The sequence below is a fragment of the Raphanus sativus genome, chromosome 8, assembly GCF_000801105.2.
Source record: "Raphanus sativus cultivar WK10039 chromosome 8, ASM80110v3, whole genome shotgun sequence".
Lineage (NCBI taxonomy): Eukaryota > Viridiplantae > Streptophyta > Magnoliopsida > Brassicales > Brassicaceae > Raphanus > Raphanus sativus.
This window is the reverse complement of record NC_079518.1, coordinates 1136952-1160441: the sequence shown is the minus strand read 5'-3', so window position 1 is coordinate 1160441 and position 23490 is coordinate 1136952. Positions and strand designations below refer to the sequence as shown.

Here is a 23490-nt window from a genome sequence, read left to right as displayed (position 1 = left end):
CCAAGGGAGCCAGGAAATTTTGTGGTATCATATGATAATATGACGTTATCAACACAAACGTTACAAAAGTATGAGCTGCTTAATGAATAAAGTTAAGATACACGAGCCCCAACGACTATATGATACATAATAAATTAAAAAAAGACAGCAAACCATCCATCCCCAAACTAAAACACCCCTAATACGGATGATAAATATGCGACCATTAAACTCATATCCCACACGCCAAGAAACTATACCCCACAAACCAAAACTAGAAGGTAATACATTGGAGAAAGAAAAAAAAACGAGATATCATAGAAAGCAGACTGAATAAAAGTTGAAAGAGAGAACTAAAGCCCAAACGAATGAACTCTACAAATCACAACTAAACCACCAACCAAAACTGACTTCTCTACCCTTTACGGCATCTCAATTTTACAACAACCCCCTGATATCTCAAGACAGACCCTCATCGTTTCTCGCTTTTCGCTCATCTTTTCTGTACACAAACAAGAGGAACACCAGGAGGCCGATGTTACAAAGTGTGTGGCTGCGGTACGTATGTGCACGAGTGCCGTGCCTCTTTCGTCTATCTTACATCCAAGCCAGAGAGCCTCCTTTGTCATTTGGAGCTTGTGGACGTCCTCTAGTTGGTGTCGCTGGCCTATTTGCGTTCAGCTCCTGCAAAATGCCAATACACCAAACTAAGTACCAATTTTTCATGTCAAACTATTTATGTACTTAAGATTTCACTAATGAACTGAAGCAATAGCAACCTGCATCCATGTGTCATCTGGATGTGAAGCTTCAGTTGATGAAAGTGCTGGAGGTAACGGATGAATGAGCTTCGGGACCACTACAAGATCTCTCCCCAATACCAAGATGGCCCCAGCATTGTTTGCAGTACCTGAGTTTGGTGTAAGGTTATTAACCAAACAAATATAACAACGTCAAGCTATCTGATCAGATTATAGCGCTAATGAGTCTATGCACGTACCACAATAGTTTGTAGCGGAAAAGAGAGTTATCAAATGCCCCTGAGCAAAACGCTCAAACCCATCCATCACGCATTCGTGTGCACGTACGATTAATTGAAGATCATTGTTGTTGCAGAACTCCATGACACGGTCAGGCTGCATTGTACAAGTCATGGTCAATAACAGAACAGGTAAAAAGGAAATGCAAAAGCAATTAACACCTCTTCTTATGGTAAGTTACTGGGAGCAAAAAATAAGATTATATTACAGGGAGCAGATCTTATGAACGGAGGAGAAGCAGAATTCAGACGACTTATAAATTTGAAACAAGAGAAATTTACTCACCCCAAAAGTAACCAATCCAGGTCCTCTAGCATTGGGCCTTAAACCTTCCACGCTGTCATTTTCAGTCGGATCCGACCTAATGAATTCCAAATGAACAAACTTGTAAGACTTCGACCACAGAATTAACCAGAACAACATATAGAAGACCTAGACTGACCATAATAAATCCATGAGCACAATGGAGCCAGCTTCCATTGTAATTGGACGTTGAATACTCTCTATCTGCTCCACATGATTTATAGAACGACCAATACCCCCATGCATACATAAAATTTTCTTCTCAATCGATGCAGCAAGCGGTAGCCAATTAAATAAACGGTTTATTCGGTGCCACACCCAGATTCCATCACGTTCACCCTGAAAAGCAACCACAGCGTGAGGCAACTAAACATGGAATGGAAACAAGAGGCAGAAGCATTATACATTACCATTCGTTCAATACACTCTATTCGAAAGCCAAAAAGAGCATTGATATCAGCAGCTTCATGGTTTCCCCGAATTAAGTGTACGTTATGCTGGTACTCAACCTGCAGCAATGACAGTATAATGTCAAACCCTCTATGGTAAAGCAACTAGAACATCCGCATCAAGTCAACACTAACACAATACGCTTAGAACTACCTTTAATGCAAGCAGAAGGGAGATTGTTTCTAGACTGTGTTGACCTCGATCAACATAGTCCCCTAAGAAGAGGTAGTCTATGTATCTGACAATTATACAACAGAATGAGTAATGTTCCAGAAAAATAGCAAAATTAAAAGAAGTAGCGGCCTATGGACGTCAGAATCTTTAGCGGTGCACTTACGATATGTCTCCAGCTGTAGATGGTGAACCATATTCATCAAAAAGGCGCATAAGATCCCCAAACTGTCCATGCAGATCACCAAATATTTTGATAGGAGCTTTAAGTTGTAATACAGTTGGTTCATTTGAGAAGATACGTTCTGCACTATCACAAAGATCAGCTATTTCATTGCAATCTAGGAAAAACTGGCGTCGAACTGGAGGCTTCCACCCACGAGGCTTTAGAAGATGAGCTATAACCTATTACCACATAGTTAAGAAAAACCTCATTAGAAGCCTCTTAAAAATAGTTAATTAGAAACCTTCAAATTCCCAATTATAAAGTGAATCTTTCGACTTTAGGCAACCAATTCCCAATTAAACAAAATAGAATGCAAGGACTTTCACCAGTGAGTTAGCACTAAAGCAAACAATGAGATAATATACTCTTACAATTGCATTTGACGATACATTCGATTTTTATCATTGCAACCAAACGATCAATCAATGTCACAGCAAGAAATCATCGTAGAGTATAATATTTCACAATCGAACCCTTTTTTTCATAAATTTTACCAAGTGTGTTACTGTTTTCTCAAATACACATTTAGGATCATAAGATTCTATTGCAGTACGTCGTGTGGAAAACCAATTTTTTTTACCTTCTTAGGAACACTACTGATTGACATTTGTCGATCTAGTAGTTTCCTTGCTGCAGTTGCACTTTCTGGTGTCCCATAACTGACACGTCGTCCCTCATTTTCAAACTGATCAATAGAAAACTGTCTAGCCATTCCACCCAAGGCGCCACCAGTTTCTGCAGCTACCACCACCTAATAACAAGCGGCAGAAACATTATAAACCAAAAATGCGTTAATGCTGACTCTGGGGCAAGAAATACTTATAAATGAAGAACATGGTGTTCGAAATATATTACAAGACTTTATATACTATTGAAGACAACAAGTGTGGCACTCACGGCTCTATGGTGAAGACGAATCCCTGCAGGAGTACCGATTGATCCCATGGAATCTGGCTTCATTAGCGAAAATGTAGGTGTCCCACTAGGTGAAGCCTCTCCACCACCATCCCTATCTGGGAGCTCAACTTCACCATTGACTTGTCGTGCCTTTGCAGCAGCCAACGTAGCACTGATCGCCTCAGCTTCTGCCGCTGATGCTTCAACAAGATACTCCACACCCTTGCTCGTTCTCCTACAACGTTGTGTTGGATACTCGTCATATATGCATCACTGTTTTACCAAACAGCACAAGATAAATCAGTAGTTAAGGAAGTTGGCTAACCTAATTCCTGGATTGATTGCATTTTCAGAGCTTATATCATTATGCAGATCACCATTTACAGGGGGTGCAACGGGGCTTTCCAGCACAACAGCGCCGTCAGCGGCTGAATCAGATAACTCCCTATTCCTTTCGTCTGAAAAACCATACCTTCCAGGTAACCGACCTGGTCCCGAATTTGTTGCCGCAGCAGCAGCAGCATGGGAAGCAGCATATGTTGTTTCCGCAGCGGCAAGGTCCTCAGCAACTAAAAGGCCATCGAGTAACACCCCTGAAGTATCACCAATATATAGTTAAGCCGTTGTGATGCCATCTTTGCAATTTGAACAGGTGCAAACTGATTACAAGATGGAGAGAACTAGCTCTAGGAGAAATCCAAAATTAATATTATCTCTTAGATTTGAACCCCAATTTTAAAAAGCCGTAGTTAAGCAAGTGCAACTCTACAGTGTCACAAACCAGCCTTTCGATATATACTATGTCCCACTCAGTGACCAATCCAATCACAGAATTAGTTCCTCATGGAGAAGCATGCAGAGGAAACTGTGAAATCTAACAATGGTGGTCTGTATCAGAAATATTTAGGTACATTGGCATAAGTCTTTTCTTACCTCCACGTAAACCGCCATAGATAAATATCAAATCACCGACTGCAGCAGCAGCATGTCTACAACGCCTAGTGAGCTCAACAGAAGCATCACCACCAGCTGCATCGGCACTGTACCTGCCAGTTCGCGGACTAGTAACAACGGACTTCGTATCACACCATACACCTGCGGCAGTATCCAGTACTGTACAAAGACAATAGATGAAATAATCAGAGAACTGTAGATTCACTCAGTGTACATACTATTAATTATGTATCTCATCTAGAAATGAAACACACTTAACAATGGCTAAAATGCTTCAGTGATAATTTTATGGCTAGATCCACCTCGATTGGTAAAAAAGAACAGCATGTTCTCTATACAGCTTTCGTCTATACATGATGACACATTTCAACAATGGCCTACAGAAGACTAAAAATGGTGCACCTATTATCAAGGAAACTAAGTACGACAATCCAACAGCACAAACATCTGATCAGATAATCAAGTTGCTTCCCGTTGTTTTCTAACCTGCAACACTGGATGAATCTTCAACCATGCGTCCACCACCAAGTGCCCCACCGGATACATGGAGTCTTGCATTTACAAAGACCTAAATAATACATCACGCAGTTTAATTATTCTGATGAGGCCAGATAAGAGAACCAAAGAGGGAGAAGTATTAATACTGCTGCATGCTGATATCTAGCAGATGGTGAGACACCAGGAGCTATGGCCCATTCCCAACGTCCATCTCTGTGCTTAGCAAGTCCATATGCACTAGCCAGAGGCTATCAATTCAAAAGAACAAATATTTAGCCCTCAATCAAGCATTCAAGACCAATACAGTCCACAGTTTCAAATTTCACTCTACAATGACAACTTTTCATAATAATGGTCATGAATACTAATTGGTAATATCATTTCTTTATGACAAACATCCTCATCTGCTGTTCATTCTACCGTAAGTAAATTTGTAAATATCACACTTTTCAAGTTGGACTGTGAAGAACCACAACCTCTACAACAATGGACTAACTCGCATGGTCCCACTCATATGACACAACAAAGCAGAAGCCGGATTCTAAAATCATGTCATCTCTATCAGTGGGTCCGTGTCTGTTTTCAGAGAGGCAATTGAACATGATTGTAAAGAAACTCTGCCACTTACCACACTATTGGCATCCCTTCCACCACAGAGCAGAAGAAGACCATCGGAACGCGCACTTGCAGTTGCATACCTAAGTATAATGTACAAATAGCAAAAACAATATTACTAGAGTTGAAAGAGAGCAATTATCAAGGAGTATAATCCAACTTACATGCAGGGAGGTGGACCTTCTCCTTCGGGTTCCAGCTTACGCCATTCATAAGGCTTGGCGGCAGTATCCAAGGCCCATACATCAGCGAGAGGACGTTTTCCTAATGGTTTAAAAAGGTGTTCAGAAACGAGAAGCTTTAAGGATAACATGATGGTCCAACATAAAATACTGAGAATAAGCCAACATGGGAAACTGCATACCATCATTTCCACCAATCGCCATGAGATATCTTTGTCCCACAAGTGCCATGACATGTCCATAACGCGGTCCTGGTCCAGGACCCTGAACAACAACCCTGGATAGAGAACATAGCCTATATCAAGACACAACCTAGTAAAAGGAACTCGAAACCGAGCAGCGACTAGTGGCGGGAATATTTTTCACACCTATGCCATCGTGGCCGTTGTTGAGTGAGATCAAGAACGTGAAGGTCTTCAGCCGATAAACCAGCAGGACCAATTCCACCCTGCACCAGAGAGAGAATCAATAAGCACTTTCAAAGCTGACTGGAAATGATCATTTCGAATTGATAAAGCGTAAATAATTCACATAATATAATAGCATTGTTTTCCCCTACCTGAATAACTACCATGGTTCCCACTGCAGTTGCGACATGTGCGGCTCTTGGGGTTGGTGGTTCTCCAAATGGTGTAAGCCTGTATCCTCATTTCATCAGATATTAACTAGTACCCCCACTTATAAAAAGGGCAGGATCTCATACAGTTACATATACAGGAAAAGAAAATACACATTTCATGCTCACCTAGTCCACTTATTAGAAAGAACATCATAACAATGAACATCGGCAGTTGCTCCAGCTAGCCCTGCGCAGCAAAGAACACCCTAATCATTTACTACAACCGGGCAATTCTAGGAAACTAAAAGAAACAGCAAGAGCTAGAACGTAGAATCTATTAGCGAACTAATGGAATAATAGATCCAAGATAATGCTAATTAATATCCTAAAGCCAACGTTATGTCCAGCTACTACACCTAGTTATTGGATCAGCCAATCTCACATGAAAAAAGGTTACAACTTTAAGGTAGATAACGAGATCTTGGAACTCGCATAATTATTTTTAAAGGTATGATCCTAAAGAATAGCGTGAAACTGCAGAGAGCTACTTTACCAACAGCTAAGTTAACAGAACCGAAGCAAGAATCACCAAAGTTTTCCCAACCGAGACAAAGTTACAAGCAAATAACCAATGAAGATCCACGTGAAGAGCCACGTGACCTCTAGCGGAATTAGCTAAGCCATTTGGAGTGATCATAAAAAAACTAAAACTTTTTCTTAAAAATAATAAAAACTAGAAACTCACGAATGCCAGCACTTGGAGCTGCTGAAGTGGGAGTCCCGGTGCCACCAGAATTACCCTCAAGCGCCGTAGCGCCACCAAACAGCACAAGACGAGGACCAATATAACCAGGCGTCCCCTCCTCTCCAACCGCCGGAACCGCCGTCAGCGTGTGGCCGCACCTAGGTCCAGGCCCGTCCTCCTTCTTATCCATCAACGCATCGACGACCGAATACGGCGGCGCGCACCTCGGACCAGCGACGACTTGCGCCGCCGCCTGCGCCTGCGACTGCTCTTGTCCTCCCACAGCTTCCGTCGGTTCGGGACTCGAAAAGGCAGGCATCGATCCGCCATCGGGAGATTGCGCTTCCTCGTCGTGGTGGCTGTGAGAGTCCTGATCGTGATCGTGCTCGGGCACCATAGACGAATCTTCGTCCATTATTTTATCAAATCTCAAAGCTTCGAAAAAAAGTAAAACCTAATTTAATTTAGGGAGGACCGATCCAGCTACAATTCGGAGAGAAACGAATCTCTGATTAGAAGCATCTCTCTGTTTCACTGGTAAAAATGGAAACCCTAGCTTCTTCTCCCCCTGTTCAGATCGTCGAGCTTCCGCCTTGTAAACAGAAACAGTTATTTCCCTGGGAAATTACAACGAAGCAGCAGACATTCGTCCCACTTTTATTTTTATTTTTTTATCGAGAGAGAGAGAGACCGAATATATACGAGATCCACTCCAGTTATTTAACCATTTCCAAATCCCAACCCAAACCGAAACCAATGTTCAGCCGGTTCTCTTCAAATCTGGTTTATATACTTAATAGCAATATTCCAGAAATCATTTTTTTAAGTTAACTAGATTTGATGAACTGTTACCAAAATTTTTTTTTTATAAATTACCAATTGAATGTTGTTGATTATTATTGATTTCCATATTTATGACATTTTTAGTTTGATTACTGATCAAGAGAATAAAACATATCTTCATATCTCCTGAAATGGTTTTTTTTTTAACAATCTCCTGAAATGGTTGCTAATGATGATGTTTTGTATGATATCTGAAAGAAGGTAATCATCTACTTAATAAAAAAATGAATATGACCTATTGATAAATGTTATGTCCAATAATATATTTTATTTATTTAAAATACTATTTACAAAATTAAATTGATATTAAACATATATATAATTACAAAAAATTCAAATATAATAATTAAATTTTTCTTAAAAATATTTAAACCAAAGATATACCTACCATTTAAAAGAACGGATCATAATCCAGTTTAAATATTAAAGTAGAGACGAAGAAACCACATGATATGAATACTACAAAGACACTTGGTGTTTGGATGCAAATTATGCAACCAATCGTTTTAATCGGAAATGACACTTGAAGTTTATACCTTCGCCAAACAATGCAAATGTTTGAGATCGAAGAGGAGACTCTCACTTTAGACGACTTACTATGCAGATCATTTTAGGTCTAGACGAGATCTAGATGTTAATGAAATTTTAATTTATTATATATATATATATATATATACACATATACTAAGAAAAAAAAGTAAAATTTAAATTAATTGTATTCATGTGTGATTTAGTCATTGAATTTAAAATATTTGTTAAGAATGTATTAGTCTTTGACTAACAATGGACCAACTTAATTAGTTATCTAATTTAATTATATTCTAACTGTTTTGGTTTTCTGGAAATTTTGGAAACCTTTGATAAAAATGTAATGTATTAAAACTTGAACATACCCAATAATAATTAAGCCTTTTGATTGTCTATATAAGTTGGTGATTAAAAACAAATATAAATGTATGCATCCACACATTTGATCCCCTTTCTTATTGCCATTGATCTTCTATCTTTCTTATATATGACATAAATTTTTATTGAGAACATATGATACAAGACATAAGTTTTTATTAAGAACAGACTGAACAAGCTTTGATCAAATAAGGATTATTATACCAAAACTTGATTTTCTAGAGTTACCTTCTCAAAAAGAAGTGAGTTAAAAAGTTCAACAATATAATATTTTGATTTTCAAGCATTTTCTTTGTATCAAGATGAGATTAATTGAGTTCTTATAAAACAATATTATTAAATTATGGTGTTTAAATTTTATAAATGTTATATATTATCTAACTCTATAGCACTGATATGTATGTTTTATTCCACATTATTATCATACAATGTTCTATTGTTTTGACATGTAATATAATTTTATCATCAGTTTTAATTTATTTTTGTAATATTTGGTACACACGTTTTTCTATTTACAGTAATGAAATTAAAAATCCTCAAGAAATAGAAATAATGAACATAAAATTTAAATTTTGCCTATTTTCTTATTTTTTTTTCATTAGATATATTATACATTCAACATTTTATCATTTCTCTTCATATTTTTCAAAACAATAAACTTTCATGACATATATTTTATTGATTTTCTAATTTCAAACTTAAGATCTATATCAGATTATTTTTTTTTATTAGTTTTAAAATTTTGAAGAATAATCCGAAAATTTTAAAATATCGGAAAAGTTTTGGTATAGATTGACACATTTACATTTATATATCTTCTTATATCTAGACTGATATCTAGATTACAAAAACTCAAATTTTCACCGCAGATATAACAATATTGTTATATAAATTTTTTTTTATTAATATAGATGAAAAACTCGCGTAGATGTACATGCTAAATTCTAGTTTTATATTTATATAAGGTATTTTAGTTTTTGATTTTCATTATAAAACTAGTTTAATGATTATCGAAATTAAATATATAAAACAAGAAAGTTAAAGATATTTATGGATTTATATTAACATTACTAATTTAATAGATTTAATTTTAGATTAATTTAAATCCAACTAAAATAGTTTAAACTGATTTGAATTATATATATATCAGATTTTATGAAAATTGTTTCAATTTCAACCGATTTGCAGTTGAGACGGGCTTTTTAGAACCATGCATCAACCAGAAATTAAACCCGGGTCTGTAATAGACACCTAAACCAGATTTCACTTTGTAATTCTTACCAAACTTTTTCACCAAACAAGACTAAAAAAGTTGGAAACAAAAACATCAATAGATTCGAAAACCTACAACAGGTTCAACTGTTATCACACTATAAATAAAACGAAAAAAAAACTTTGAAGTATCTTCTTTTGACAATACACACCATCTTGTATATCACAAACTTTCGATGTTATACAATATGGTGAGATCAACGCATTGTGAGAGGCCCTGTGTTAGCAGGTTTCTGGAAAACTCTAACCACAGGCATCCCATCTCCATCCTCTGTGTTTTTAACCCTCCAGTTCCTATCCTTCTTCCTCTGCGGCTTCTTGTGCTGTTTATGTGACGCAGTTTCCTTCTTCACTCTCACTTTCTTAGTAGACGCAAGCCCATTCGCCAGATCAAACGAGCTCAGATCCTCCAGCACGTCATCAATACCAGGAACTTGCTCGCTTTCTTCCTCATCATCTGAACCTTCTTCAGAATCTGAACCCGTTTCTGGACCAGTGTTGTCCTCTTCGGTCATCCCAGGCGGCATTGCAAAATGCGGCAGCTTACCTCCAATGTAATCTTTTAGAATCTGCCTCGCTGCTTTGGTTTCATCAGGTAGTCCACTAGAGGCCACGTAGCCACGAGAAGCACAGTAAGCTCTCAGAAGCTCAGCAGCAAGAGGAGGACGTGACTGACGCTCATATGTTTTGGGTTTGGGGAGAGTAATGTTGTAGACACTCTCGATGACGTGGCGAGGGACCTTGTCAGCAACCACCTGAATAGCTTCGCGGTGCTCTGTCATCCTGTCGATAGGAAGCACACCGCAAGTGATCATTTCGTATCTCGAGCTCGAGAAGGAAGGGAAGACTAAACCGGGACAGTCACACAGCATGAGCTCATCGGAGATGATCAAAGTCTGGAAGTGCTTTGTTTTTCCCGGGGTAGAGGTGACACCTGTTCGTTTCTGACCAACCAATGCGTTGATGGTAGAACTCTTCCCCACGTTAGGGTAACCTACAAATCCAACGACAGCATTCTCACGTTGAGACTCAACAGCTGCTCTGGAGTTCCTCGCTCTGACAATCTCCTGAGCCTCGGACTGTAAACGGCACAACAGCTCGTCCCTACCGTATATCACAACGTCTGGATCGTCTGTCTTATGAAAGTTGTCGGGTTTTCTCCATTGCTCTTTCAAGACTTTGCCTTCTAGGACAGCTGTAGCAGCTATAGCTGACCAGAACACGAAGAGAATGTCGTTGCTGCGGAAATATTCTGCCCATTTCTCCCTACAGATATGTTAAGCAAAAATAATTTGATTAGAAGACATAAGAAGAGGTTGGAGGCAAAGTAGCAAGGAACAATAGGCATACCTGACATGAGGAGGTAAAAGATCCGCCTTGTTAACTAGAAGCATCAGTTTCTTATGCTCATCAATTTCTCGAGCATATGCCTGTGTGTAAAGACGAATCTTTAAGTAATCAACAATACAATGTCAAGTGGACTCTAAAGTTGGGAGAAAATGCAGTCTTACCTCAAGATCAGGGCAACGGTAAAACAGTGGATCTCTAGCATCAACTACCATAACAATCTGCACAAAGGATAAGTATTAAATAACATAAATTAAGCTAAATGTAAGGGTTAGTTACACCTTACCAAATCACTTCGTTCAAGAACACGCCAAAGCTGTCTCCAGATATCCAGGTTCTTTTCGAATGGTGTCAGCACAAGCTTTTCGTTTTCCTCCAACCTGAACACAACAGACACAGGAGAGCAAGCATGCATGAGCAAATAGCAATGCGGCACTTAGAAATGTGCAAATACAGAAAACAAAATCATACACCTAATATATTTTCGAAAAAATGATATAAACTCTATCTATCCAGCTTGGTTTTTAAAGGAACGATATCTTGAACACACCTTAATCGTACAAATGTTGCCAAAATACTACAATAGCTTTAAAGCATTCCCTAGTTTTGAAACAAAATATATAAATTAATACAGAACACAACAGTGAAATTAAATCTGCTGAAAAGAACTGATACAAGAGTGGGATTTTCTTTTTCTTTTTTTCTCCTTCTCAGTAATATAAAAGGGGCACAATTGATCAAGATACATCATACATGCCCTTTCAAACTGAGAGAGAACTATAAAACAGAAGCTGATCTAATGTATGTAGCTAACAGGCACTTCAGTGACACTTGAGAAGTAGAGAATGGTAACAGGGTCATTAAAATGAGGTGCACAAAAGCCTAACCTGACAAGCATCCGACGCCAATTGAGAAAAGCTTGTTTTTCATTAGCATCAAGTTCTTCCACTGACATTTCAGGTGTCCAAGGAGGTCTGAAGATGTAGAAAATAAAAATCTCAGAGATATGTAAAAAAAAGGAGAAATCAATTCAACTAAAAGAAAAAAAAACACGTGCCTTCGAGGAACTTGAAGACTACTAGCATGTAAAGCCTCCTCTATCTTCTGTTGCTCCCTCCACTCTTCAGCTGCTATAGTACTTGAGCTAGACTGCGTGTCTCTGTACCAAACCAAACACATTAGAGAGCTCACTGGTTGACTCTATTCATCATACCAAATCAAAACAGAGATCTAAACATTACAGGTGCAAGCTGAGCTCAAAGAATAGCTAATTCAATCAAATGACAACTTTTTGAAACAAGAGAGAAAGCTTACACGTTGATAGGCAGAGGAGTGGTGTTGCTGTGGTTAATAGCGAAAAGACGCTCGGCCTCCTCGGCCTGCTCGATGATGGCGTCGATGTCGCTGACCTCGGTGACGGATTCGAGAACCTTCTTCTGGAGATTCTTGTAGTACTTGCCTTTGTCTTTCGATTCCTGAATCATGTGGTTGTGGTGCTTCACCAGGGATCTCCCCAGCGTCGTCTTCTCGCTCTTCCCCATCTCTCTCTCTCTCTTTCTCTGTAAAACCCTAAAAGTCTAAAACCCTTTTGAGACGATGTGACTCTGAAGGCGGTTTTGTTGTTAATGTTGAAAGAGTTGAGCTTTTCCTTAGGTTAAGAAAACGTCAGCCGCCGACCACATTGGGGCTGCACGCACGGTGAAGCTGATTTCAAGTTTTACGAGGGGGTAAATGTGTAATTTCTAATATTTACCCTCCTTTACTAGGGATAACGGTTTTACCGGTCTTGCGTCAAATGAAAACATTTTTAAAATATCTGGAATTTTCAAGAATTAGTATATAAATAATATAATTTCAGATTATTAAATAAATTTGTGTTGAGTTTTATTAAACTATCTATGATTCCTAAAGCTAAAATGTAAGTGATGATTTACTAGTTTGTACATCCATTTTTTTTGTAAGCATAAAGCATTTTAAGTGTGTGACCAAAATAAAAATATGTTCCATATTATAGATAAATCTAAGAGAATTACATAAGTATTAACAAAAGTAAAAATTATATAATTCTTATTGATATCTGAATGATAATAAATAATAATAACATATTCACATACATTACATTTTTAAATACAAACTAAAAAATTAGAGAAAAATGAAAAGAAAAAAAATGGAATTATTCTTATCCAAGAAGTAAGTAGACCCACAATATCAAAGAAAACAGTGAGGTGTCACAAAGCTATTGGTTAGAAATACATCCTGGAAATCTCTTCCTTCGTCCACAAAAATCAAATCTATTTCTTTGTTTTTTTGTGTTGTATTTACAAAGAACGGTTTGGGAGAAAGAAGCAAAAGAAGAAGAATGGCAACAGCATTTGCAACCCCATCGACGGTGATAGGTCTCGGAGGATCATCTGTTTCACGCATCAACACCAAAGCCTTCTCTTCATGTACTACTGTTTTCTTTCTTCTCATCATTTGAATAATTGAGCTAAGCCTAGACATATCATATATGTGTAACTTGTGATGTTTTTAGCCTTTCTAAAACCAACATTAAGAGCAAAGAACCCTCTGAGAGTCAACGGAGCATCAGGAGGAAGATTCACTTGGTAGGTTCTATTTTTCTGCTTATACCTAATTAAGAGTACTAAAGAAAACTTGTTTTATAAGGTATCTTTTAGGGTATTTCTCTGATAATAGTTTTGTTTGCTTGACAAATGAAAAAAAAAAGCTTTGAGAGGAACTGGTTGAGGAGAGACCTAAACGTGGTGGGGTTTGGACTGATCGGATGGCTAGCTCCGTCGAGTATTCCGGCGATAAATGGGAAGAGCTTGACGGGTCTCTTCTTTGAGAGCATAGGAAATGAGCTCGCTCACTTCCCAACTCCTCCAGCACTCACTTCACAGTTCTGGTTGTGGTTGGTTACGTGGCACTTAGGTCTCTTCATCTGTCTCACCTTCGGACAAATCGGATTCAAGGGTAGGACCGAGGATTACTTCGAGAGATAAACCATTTCTCTAGTCCCATTTGTAATACATCTTTCTCGTTGTCCCCTCTCTTGTGTAATATTAATTATTACTCAAAACTAAGCTTTATTCCTTTGCTATGTTTGATGTTTCATTCAATATCGACAAAAGAGTTTGTTAACTGTATCGAGGATCCAAGCGATGAGTAGAACTGTTGATTATAAGGAGGTTCTAACAACACTTTTGTTAAAAAGGTTATCAAAGAGAGCTAAACTACGTTTTAACTACACATTATACACTAAACACCCACGCATTCTGTAAAGCTCGGGTCACCATGTCGATGAGTTCATTCTCCTGTTGAAAAGCAACTAGTTAGGTTCGGGCAGTAGCTTAAGTCAAAAGCGAATGTTGTAAAAGAACAAACCTGAACCAGCGCTAGCTGTATATACTGGACTTTACAATAAAGTTCAGATTAAACACAAATTCCCTATTAATGGATTTTCTCCTATATAATATAACTAACATAAGAATATTGTTCTTAGATTTGAACCTAGATTATGATAAAACAATGACATTAGCGCAAATCATTCGCATACAAATATTAATTATCTATATATAAATGGAACAAAAGAATAGTTTTGCAAAACACAACATCTAAAATTACATGGGCTCAGAAATATTTCTCGTTGCCCAAATGAAGCCCAGAAAAGAAACCACTCTCCTACTCCTAGCAAACCTAAAAACCTTCCGACTTGAGGAAGACGTCTTCGCTGGAGAACATACTAAGGAGATGAGTCAGAGTTGTGTACGAAGGGAAGAGCTGGATGTGAGTATTACTTCCTTCTTAGTAGTTGATGTTTTTTCAAATTGTTATCTATGATTGTGCTTTTTTTTTTCTTTACTGGAGATGACTTTCGGAAACTTAAAAGCCCTTTGTCACTGATTGATTGCTTTTCTGATGTGGCTATTGTTAGTTTTTCAACTTCCCGGAGGGGTTTCCACCAAGACGTTGGGACTTTGGCTGGATACGTGCGGAATGTGGTGAAGGGCGTGTATACCCTAACTGCGCCTTGGCGAATCTTTATGCCAAGCTCGGCCTTCATCGCTACAACTGGTTAGAGGTATAAACAAACAACAAACTTAACTAGTATGTCGCTTTTAATGCAGCTTAAAGAGTTTCATCTGTTTTTTTTTTTAATATCTTGCAGGGGACAAACTTTGAGCTAGATAGCTTAATGAAATTCATCATGCGTGGTGCTGCATCTCCTTATTACATGACCTTGGTTGCGCGTCTTCCATCTACCGGTTTCCAGCAAGTGTTTCAGGTTCTCGTACGGGAAGTACATCTTGGCATTTTGGATTTGAAATGCACCATCTCTAGACCTCAAGGTAAAGTTTGCTTTGTTGATACATTTAATCAGTTTCACTACTTTTAATTTGCTGACTATGTTTGACATATTGCATAGGATCCGAGAGTTCAAAGGAGTCAACTCCTTTCTTACGTCCACATTCCGAGCCAGTGTCTACAACCTTCCCAGACAGATTGGCTGGCTGGAACAGGACCAAGTCAGTAATTCCATGGCCCTCCACTTTCAGTGACACAAAGCAGCGTTTTTACATGGTAATATACTCTATTTGTGGTCGCTTGCATGCATCAATTTTGCTTTTGGCGTAGTACTTAATTACTAATATTATGTATTTTTTTTTGGCAGTTGAATGAATCTGAGTTGCAATGTGATTGGATTTCTTTGTATGTGGAACTTGCAATCTGTACTTCACATAGGTGGATTACTGCTGTAAGTTTTATATGTTCTCTCACTTTCAGTTTTTTTAGCATATCTATAATCTATTTGGTGTTAATATAAAATCTTGTTTGTTACTGCAGAGGGATCTCTCCAAGTTTGACTTGGAGATTGTCCAAGTAGCCATTGAGTCTCTAGATGATAAGGAACCCCCAAGTCTCAAGTCTGAAGCTGCGGTCATCTACATAGCATACAAGGACTTGGCCAAGGCTAGGACTGGTGAGCCTTATCACTACCAAGCTGTGGTGAGACGAATCGTCGACGGGGCTATAGGAAAATTGAGCATCCAAGGTGATTGTTGGATTGCAGAAGAAGCAGCAACGGCGGCTTCGGCTTTGGCAGCTTCTAAGAAGGGATCCCGAAAGCTTAAGCGTCGCTTAGGAGTTCCTAAGCTGTGGAGGTTGTCTAGTCCTAGGTGGTATCAGACGTACAAGAACCGTGGTCTCCGCTCTTCCCCCACGAGTTGACTTATCAACTCTATTTAGTAATTTAAGACATTTGAACATGCATATCAGATTGTGGTAGTATTTTAACTATTTATTAGTGATGCTTATGTGTTGTGTGCTTTTGGTCTCTGTTTAAGACATTTGTATCGGATGGAGTAGTATTTAACTATTATTAATTTGTGCTTTTGGTTTCTCTGTTTATGCTTTTGGCATAGACATTTGAAGGTGTGTATTGGATGGTAGTATTGAACTACTGCATGATGCTTATGTAAATTTGTGATTTTGGTCTCTTTATTTATTTTAAGCGTGTACTCATGTCCCTAAGCGTGTACTTCAATACACATATCATAAATTAGACTAAACATGTCTCACATTTTGATATGCAAGAATAATCTCTAATCTTTTACCTGCTTCTAGGTATGAATGACTTTTGCTTGAATCCACCTGCCTATCTTGTCAGGTCTGATATCACTTGGTGTACTGATTTTCTTAACTAGAAGGCATCATATCAGCTTTTATATCTGTAGAGTCGATTTAAGGTTGAGTGTACACAATTAATATGGGGCTTATTGCAAAAGTGACTCAAAACTTGAATTCAAACAGAAAACTAACCTTTTCTTTTGACTCATTTTTTTTTGAGTTTTTAACCCCACATCTGCATTTTATCTACGAAAATGCCATTAACCCTTTTTTTTTTTTTTTTTCGAAAATGACTTCTTTACTGTCTCAACCTCATTTTCTTCAAGTATTTACAATATTGCCACTGCCATGAATAGTGGGAACAACCTTGTACGAACTGTTTGGAGCTTTTAATGCCCTTTAATGCACGTAAATCTCTTTACACTCTCTCTGTTTCAATTGTTATGAACTAAAAACAACATTTCTTTCACTTTCTCTCCATATTCATCCAAAAAACTGAAGCTTTTGATTCAAAATTGTTTGGAGCCATATTTCTTTCGTTTTGACTTACGGTTGCTTTCGTTTGAGGTTCTGGGTGGTTGGAGAAGACCCTGTGTGCAAACAAAGTCATCTCACCTAGTTGAAGGTACGAATTTGAATTTTTTTCAAAATCTGTTCGCGTAGAAGACTTACAAGTAAGTCATCTGTATGTAGAAGACTTACTGATGAGTCTTCTGGTCAAACGGACGACTTAAACTAAGTCGTCCAGCTTTGTTTGGTGAAAAAAACAGTCCAGACGACTTATATATAAGTCGTCTACGAGAAACAGGCTAGTTTTGCATTTGACCGAATCGTGTCAGATCTTTGACTATTTCTGGACGACTTATAATTCAGTCGTCTCTCGGAAAGTTAAAATTTCAATATTTTATTAAACTAGACGACTTACGTGTAAGTCGTCTTAGGTTAGTTTTGTAGTTGAAAAATAAAACTTCATAATTTAATTTTTACCAGACGACATAATATAAAGTCGTCCCGTCAGAAGACTTAATTTAAAGTCGTCCGGGGAAAGCAAAGTCGTCCAGAATTTTTCCCAATTAAGTCGTCCAAACCTTGCTTATCCCGGACGACCTTAAATTAAGTCGTCTAGCTGGACGACTTTTAGTTAAGTCGTCTGGAGAAAGTTAAATTTCAAGTTTTATTTTTCAATTACAAAACTAACCTGGGACGACTTACGTGTAAGTCGTCTAGTTTGAATAAAATATTGAAATTTTTACTTTCCAGAGACGACTGATTTATAAGTCGTCCAGAAATAGTCAAAGATCTGACACGATTCGGTCAAATGCAAAACTAGCCCGTTTTTCGTAGACGACTTATATATAAGTCGTCTGAATTTTTTTTTTTAACAAACAAAGCCGGACGACTTAGAATTAAGTCGTCCCTTTTAATTTTCAATTGCAAAAGTGACCTCTTTAGACGACTTACCTTTAAGTCTTCTGGACGACTTAAATCTAAGTCGTCTGCGATAATGTTTGTTGAACTTCTTCATTTTCTCTATGTTTACTAATGTGTTTTATTTTGAATATTTGCAGATGATTTTTAAGTTACATGCAGTGTATGGAGAATGGTTGTTGAGAGATTTCCGTTGGGATTTTGTGGTTGATGATCTCAAAGGAGCAAGATTGTTTTTATTGAATGAAGATTCAACACATGCTGAACTTGTTGCAATGGCTCAAGAAGATTATAACCTGGACATGAGATCAGTGACTGTGGAGATTAGCTACTCATTACCAGCAGAAATGATGATGACTCCAAGCAGTCCTCCCATTCATGTTACAAGTGATAGACAAGTTCGTCCAGCTGGAAAACCTTCCAGACGACTTATTTGTAAGTCGTCCAGCTGGAAAACCTTCCAGACGACTTATTTGTAAGTTAGAAAATCTATACAAGTTAGAAAATCAAATAAATCATACATGCCCACAAACATACAAATAGATTTGTGTAAACAAATAGTTCAAATATACAAATAGATTTGTGTATACAAATAGTTCAAATATACAAATTGATTTGTGTATCTATACAAGTTAAAAAATCTATACAAGTTAAAAAATCTATACAAGTTAAAAAATCTATACAAATTGATTTGTGTATCTAATCATACATGCCTACAAACATACCACCATCCTCATTATCTTTCAGATGCTGATCAACAAGCTCCGTCCATATAGCCAAAGCCATAGTATCCCTCATAGTCTTCGCATTGGACCTAGCAAAGTCTTTAGGGCTAAAGGGGACCCCAAGAGCATGACATTCAATGTACTTTGCAGCGTACACGCCACAATCACCATTGTTGGCCGTGGGTACATCTTTGAGGAGTCTCTCATAAGTGTATCGCTCCAACCCATGCATCTGGTCTCCGCACTCCACAATCAGATAAGGGACCATCTCGAGAAAAGGCTCCATTATCTCATCCCATCTTTCTGGTATGGTAGTTGAAGGTATGCTGTCCCAGACGACTATGTGCCTCTTAGGGATCGATATCCAAATAGCCACCCAATGTTTGTTGTCCAAGTTCAGTGGCGCATAGATATCATCAATGTCCTCCCCCCACTTCTTGTTTGATTGGCAAAATGAAGGCATTGATCCGTCATACAAACTCGCCGCCCCACTAGGTAGCATTTTTCCTAACCATTGTGATCAGACGACGATGTTTTGAAGACCAGATACTGTTCTCTCCAAGACTGGGTAAAGTTGTGATCCAGGAAGCACATTCGCTCGCTCCGGAAACATTGTGGGTTCTCCTTATACCTCTGCCTCAGCACATTCATCCAAGCATCTATATGCTGCATATAAAATAATACAAGTTAGAACCTTCCAGACGACTTACAAATAAGTCGTCTGGAAGGTTTCCAGCTGGACGACTTACAAATAAGTCGTCTGGAAGGTTTTCCAGCTCGAAAACCTTCCAGACGACTTATTTGTAAGTCGTCCAGCTGGAAAACCTTCCAGACGACTTATATATTTACAAATCTATACAAAGACAAGTTACCAGACGACTTATTTGTAAGTCTTCTGGAAGGTTTTCCAGCTGGACGACTTACAAATAAGTCGTCCAGCTGGAAAACCTTCCAGACGACTTATATATTTTACAAATCTATACAAAGACAAGTTACCAGACGACTTAAAGATAAGCAGAAGACTTACTACGTCTTCCAGCCATGCTTTGGATGTCCGGAGTTTTTGATACCACCAAGTTGGTGATGTACGTGGTTTGTCCTCTTCCTTAGTGAAATAATCACTGCAAACAAAAAAGCAATCAGTTTTGGTAGACTAAATCAAGCTATTATGGGTAAAGCAATCACTTACGGATCAGTTTTCAACCAATCAGCGAGCTCCTTCATCTTAGGTCTGTTTAGTGTGGGAAATGGATTATACTTTCCCACTCTAAGGAGTTTCCTTCTCTCTGCCGTATAAGGAGATATCTGCGTGGGAGCAGGTTTCTTCGGTCGTTCACTTCCGTTGCACGCACAGAAGCAGTGGGAGCTGTTTGGTCCAAAACCAGGCTCGGTTCTGAAAGCTGAAGCTGGATCGGTGGAAGCGAAGCTCGGTTGTTGATCGTTGGAAGCGAAGCTCGGTTGGTCAGTGGAAGTGAGAGGAACAATCTCTTTGGAGGTGACACCATCTGCTTTATCCTCCGGCAAGATCTTATATACCGAGATCGCCTCATCTGCTGTATCCTCCGGCAACAATCTCTGCAATAAAAGAGAACAAGTTAACCCTGGACGACTTAAATAAAAGTTGGGAGAGGATTTGGTTCCTGCTGGAGTTCAGACGACTTATTTGTAAGTCTTCTGGAAGGTTTTCCAGCTGGACGACTTACAAATAAGTCGTCTGGAAGGTTTTCCAGCTGGAAAACCTTCCAGACGACTTTATTTGTAAGTCGTCCAGCTGGAAAACCTTCCAGACGACTTATATATTTACAAATCTATACAAAGACCAGACGACTTAAAGATTTGATATTAACCTCTTTGGGCAGAGGAGAAGGCTGTTTCTTTTGTGGAGAAGGCTTTTTTCGTTTGAGGAGCAGGCTGTTTCGTCTGAGGAGCAGGCTGTTTAGTTTGAGGAGCAGGCTGTTTCGTTTTGAGGAGCAGGCTGTTTAGTTTGAGGAGCAGGCTGTTTAGTTTGAGGAGCAGGCTGTTTTCGCCTTTTGAGGAGTAGGCTTTGCCTTTTGAGGAGCAGGCTGTCTGGTGGGAGGAGTAGGATGATTGGTTTGAAGTGGAGGCTGATCCTTTTTGAGGAGTAGTCTGTTTGTTACTAGCCCCGGTTTCTGGGGCTTGTGGGGTAGGGTGTGTTTTTACTAACCCCGGTTTCTGGGGCTTGAGGGTAGCCTGATTGGTGACACCAACCTTCTTCTCCACAGCTTCCAATCTATCGGAGATCTTCCTAATCTCCCTGATGCACTTCTTAAACCCCTCTTTCATCATGTCACCTAAGTCCTTGAACATGTTTCTCTAACTCCTCCTGGTCACCCACTAGCCTCTTCTCTAGCCTCTTCTGTAGCCTCTTCTGTAGCCTCTGTAGGAGCCTCTTCTCTAGCCTCTTTAGGAGCCTCTTTAGGAGCCTCTTTACGAGCTTTCTTCCGAGGTCTCTGATTGTCTTCCTCCACCTCCTCCACAACCATCTCTTTGGCTCTTTTCGATGGAGTCACAAACTTGGGTTTTGTACCAGTGACTTCCCAGCAATCCATGGTCCACTTCCACGGTCTCCGATCATACATCACTTTAATGATGTTCTCCGCGGGCACGTCATCAACCTCAGAGTCCCATTTTGGCCACATTTCACTAATGTCCTTCTCACAAAGTTGATCACGCGGGTCTGCAGTAAATAGAAGAAGAATCGAGTTAGATATTTGAAACAAAATACTAAATAGACGACTTAATTATAAGTCGTCAACTAAGTCGTCCAGCTGGACGACCTTCCAGACGACTTATTATAAGTCGTCTACTAAGTCGTCCAGCTGGACGACCTTCCAGACGACTTATAATAAGTCGTCTACTAAGTCGTCCAGCTGGAAGACCTTCCAGACGACTTATAATAAGGTCGTCTACTAAGTCGTCCAGCTGGAAGACCTTCCAGACGACTTATAATAAGTCGTCTACTAAAGTCGTCCAGCTGGAAGACCTTCCAGACGACTTATAATAAGTCGTCTACTAAGTCGTCCAGCTGGAAGACCTTCCAGACGACTTATAATAAGTCGTCTACTAAGTCGTCCAGCTGGAAGACCTTCCGGACGACTTAATTAAGTGAAGATGGAAAGGTACCTGACTCAAGATAGCAGCTTTCATGAATCTGCGGCCTCTGCTGCCGTCGTAAGCCAGAATCGGTGGAGACAGACTGTTGCTCTGGGTAGACCAATACTAGCACCCAATCCCGGAATAGCTTCGTACGCCCAGACCTGAAGAACTTGTATAAAGCCATCCACGGTGTAACAGCCAGTAATATCTTTGTTCCACAAAGAGTCCATCAGCACCTTAAACGCGACTCTCCCCCATGGATAATTCTCAAACCTTTCTAAATCCATCACTAGCCTTGCGAGAGTAGCTCGTGTAGCGCTTGAGAACTTTTTCCTTCAATGAATCCAGTGAAGATGGAAAGGTACGCGAGTCGCTTGCGATCTTCCCTGGACCAATCCCCGCATCTCTTCAGTGCTGCTATTATCTGATCAGTACTTGGCCCAGCTTCCCGATGAACTCCCATCATCTCCCAGAAAGAAACCATCTGTGGGGTAACTTCACATTCTGGTGTCTCAAGGTCCTCGATGTAGTCGCAGTTTAGACCAGTGATGTTTTCAAACTCTAACAGTGAAAACCTCGCAGGTTCTGGACCAACGAGACACCACATCTCGTACTTCTTCTTAATGTCCAGCTTTAAACCGAGCAAGTGGTGAACCAGCCTTGAAGCCCAACCAAATCCCTGCTCCTTGAACTTGATGAAAACTCCCAATCTCGACTCCTTGAGCTCTTCAAATTCAGCATCAGTGAGAGCTTCCCTAAGAGCAGTATGCAACTTCGTGTTATCCGTATGATACGAAATGCTATTGTGGGGTTCTGGCTCTTCCCCTAATGTGTATAACCTACGGGGGAGTTCTGGAATATCCATCCTTTTTGTCTGCAAAATAATCAAAGACAACAATAGAAGTCAGAACACAAGCTAAATCAATCACGCCTTAATTGTTACTCCAGACGACTTAGTAGACGACTTAAATATAAGTCGTCTAGAAAGTCGTCCAACTGGACGACTTAGTTGACGACTTATATTTAAGTCGTCTGGAAAGTCTTCCAAATGGACGTACTAAGTCGTCCAGGTTGAAGACTTTCCAGACGACTTACTTACAAGTCTTCCAGTAGAAAAATTTCAAGCGGACCTGATTAGTCGCAGAAGGAGTTCGAGTACTCGTCATTGTGGTTATAGATCTGAAAAAATAAACGTGAAACGGTGAGAATGAGTAAATTGAAAGAGAACAACGTTTTTATGTTCATCTTTTCCACGAGTTTGATGACTTTACCGGCGTTAGGGTTTACAGAGAAACGGCGCTACGGTTTACAGAGAAGAAGCGGCGGCGCTAGGGTTTAGAAGAAGCGGCGGCGCTAGGGTTTAGAAGAAACGGCGGTGCTAGCTAGTGTTTAGAGTAAGCGGCGGTGAGAACGTTGGTGAGCACGGTGGCGAGGGCGACGGTTTGTTCGGAAATAGTGGAAGCGGGGGCGCTAGGGTTTAGAGGAATCGGCGGCGCTAGGTTAGAAGAAGCTGCGGCGACAACGGTGAGAATGAAGTGAGATAGATAGCCGACGTTGAGAACGATGGTTGTTCGGAAATAGTGGGAATTCGAATCGCCTTTG

At 39.3% G+C, this 23490-nt stretch overlaps 4 protein-coding genes and 1 long non-coding RNA gene across 5 annotated transcripts; 2 read left to right on the top strand and 3 right to left on the bottom strand.

Annotated features, from left to right (window-relative positions):
- Positions 1 to 60: 60 nt before the first annotated feature.
- LOC108822629 (serine/threonine-protein phosphatase BSL2) lies at positions 61 to 7291 on the bottom strand. Its single transcript, XM_018595756.2, has 21 exons — positions 6620 to 7291; positions 6061 to 6121; positions 5875 to 5953; positions 5684 to 5763; positions 5498 to 5592; positions 5298 to 5397; positions 5147 to 5216; positions 4665 to 4766; positions 4507 to 4588; positions 4000 to 4179; positions 3392 to 3659; positions 3067 to 3301; positions 2750 to 2920; positions 2110 to 2348; positions 1926 to 2010; positions 1733 to 1831; positions 1462 to 1661; positions 1305 to 1380; positions 980 to 1115; positions 759 to 889; positions 61 to 663 (listed from the first exon to the last, which is right to left on the bottom strand). The coding sequence occupies exons 1-21, from the start codon at positions 7032 to 7034 to the stop codon at positions 577 to 579; spliced, it is 2991 nt and encodes a 996-aa protein (XP_018451258.1). The 5' UTR covers positions 7035 to 7291; the 3' UTR covers positions 61 to 576.
- A 2387-nt stretch (positions 7292 to 9678) lies between these two features.
- Positions 9679 to 12675, bottom strand: LOC108818687 (GTPase LSG1-2). Its single transcript, XM_018591608.2, has 7 exons — positions 12302 to 12675; positions 12045 to 12146; positions 11875 to 11961; positions 11274 to 11367; positions 11152 to 11208; positions 10991 to 11070; positions 9679 to 10906 (listed from the first exon to the last, which is right to left on the bottom strand). The coding sequence occupies exons 1-7, from the start codon at positions 12526 to 12528 to the stop codon at positions 9838 to 9840; spliced, it is 1716 nt and encodes a 571-aa protein (XP_018447110.1). The 5' UTR covers positions 12529 to 12675; the 3' UTR covers positions 9679 to 9837.
- A 599-nt stretch (positions 12676 to 13274) lies between these two features.
- LOC108821892 (photosystem I subunit O) lies at positions 13275 to 14131 on the top strand. The gene is made up of 3 exons (XM_018594882.2): positions 13275 to 13434; positions 13521 to 13593; positions 13716 to 14131. The coding sequence occupies exons 1-3, from the start codon at positions 13347 to 13349 to the stop codon at positions 13990 to 13992; spliced, it is 438 nt and encodes a 145-aa protein (XP_018450384.1). The 5' UTR covers positions 13275 to 13346; the 3' UTR covers positions 13993 to 14131.
- A 479-nt stretch (positions 14132 to 14610) lies between these two features.
- On the top strand, positions 14611 to 16467 carry LOC108818934 (UPF0725 protein EMB2204-like). Its single transcript, XM_018591892.2, has 6 exons — positions 14611 to 14776; positions 14925 to 15071; positions 15159 to 15339; positions 15417 to 15571; positions 15663 to 15746; positions 15836 to 16467. The coding sequence occupies exons 1-6, from the start codon at positions 14615 to 14617 to the stop codon at positions 16217 to 16219; spliced, it is 1113 nt and encodes a 370-aa protein (XP_018447394.2). The 5' UTR covers positions 14611 to 14614; the 3' UTR covers positions 16220 to 16467.
- Positions 16468 to 19278: 2811 nt separating this feature from the next.
- Positions 19279 to 20121, bottom strand: LOC130498701 (uncharacterized). Its single transcript, XR_008937638.1, has 3 exons — positions 19961 to 20121; positions 19799 to 19892; positions 19279 to 19437 (listed from the first exon to the last, which is right to left on the bottom strand). It is a non-coding gene; the product is annotated as an uncharacterized LOC130498701 (long non-coding RNA).
- Positions 20122 to 23490: the final 3369 nt, after the last annotated feature.

Bases quoted from the DNA above. Each gene is read 5' to 3' on its own strand.
- LOC108818934 (XM_018591892.2), top strand. From the start codon at position 14,615: ATGGGCTCAGAAATATTTCTCGTTGCCCAAATGAAGCCCAGAAAAGAA. The intron at 15,072-15,158 runs GTATAAACAAAC...AATATCTTGCAG, and splicing joins ATCGCTACAACTGGTTAGAG to GGGACAAACTTTGAGCTAGA. The intron at 15,747-15,835 runs GTAAGTTTTATA...TTGTTACTGCAG, and splicing joins CACATAGGTGGATTACTGCT to AGGGATCTCTCCAAGTTTGA.
- LOC108822629 (XM_018595756.2), bottom strand. From the start codon at position 7,034: ATGGACGAAGATTCGTCTATGGTGCCCGAGCACGATCACGATCAGGAC. The intron at 5,398-5,497 runs GTATGCAGTTTC...TTAAACCATTAG, and splicing joins GGCGATTGGTGGAAATGATG to GAAAACGTCCTCTCGCTGAT. The intron at 4,767-5,146 runs GTAAGTGGCAGA...TTGAATTGATAG, and splicing joins GAAGGGATGCCAATAGTGTG to CCTCTGGCTAGTGCATATGG.
- LOC108818687 (XM_018591608.2), bottom strand. From the start codon at position 12,528: ATGGGGAAGAGCGAGAAGACGACGCTGGGGAGATCCCTGGTGAAGCAC. The intron at 11,962-12,044 runs GCACGTGTTTTT...CTACATCTTCAG, and splicing joins AGTCTTCAAGTTCCTCGAAG to ACCTCCTTGGACACCTGAAA. The intron at 11,209-11,273 runs GTAAGGTGTAAC...TCCTTTGTGCAG, and splicing joins TTCTTGAACGAAGTGATTTG to ATTGTTATGGTAGTTGATGC.
- LOC108821892 (XM_018594882.2), top strand. From the start codon at position 13,347: ATGGCAACAGCATTTGCAACCCCATCGACGGTGATAGGTCTCGGAGGA. The intron at 13,435-13,520 runs GTACTACTGTTT...TGATGTTTTTAG, and splicing joins CACCAAAGCCTTCTCTTCAT to CCTTTCTAAAACCAACATTA. The intron at 13,594-13,715 runs GTAGGTTCTATT...GAAAAAAAAAAG, and splicing joins TCAGGAGGAAGATTCACTTG to CTTTGAGAGGAACTGGTTGA.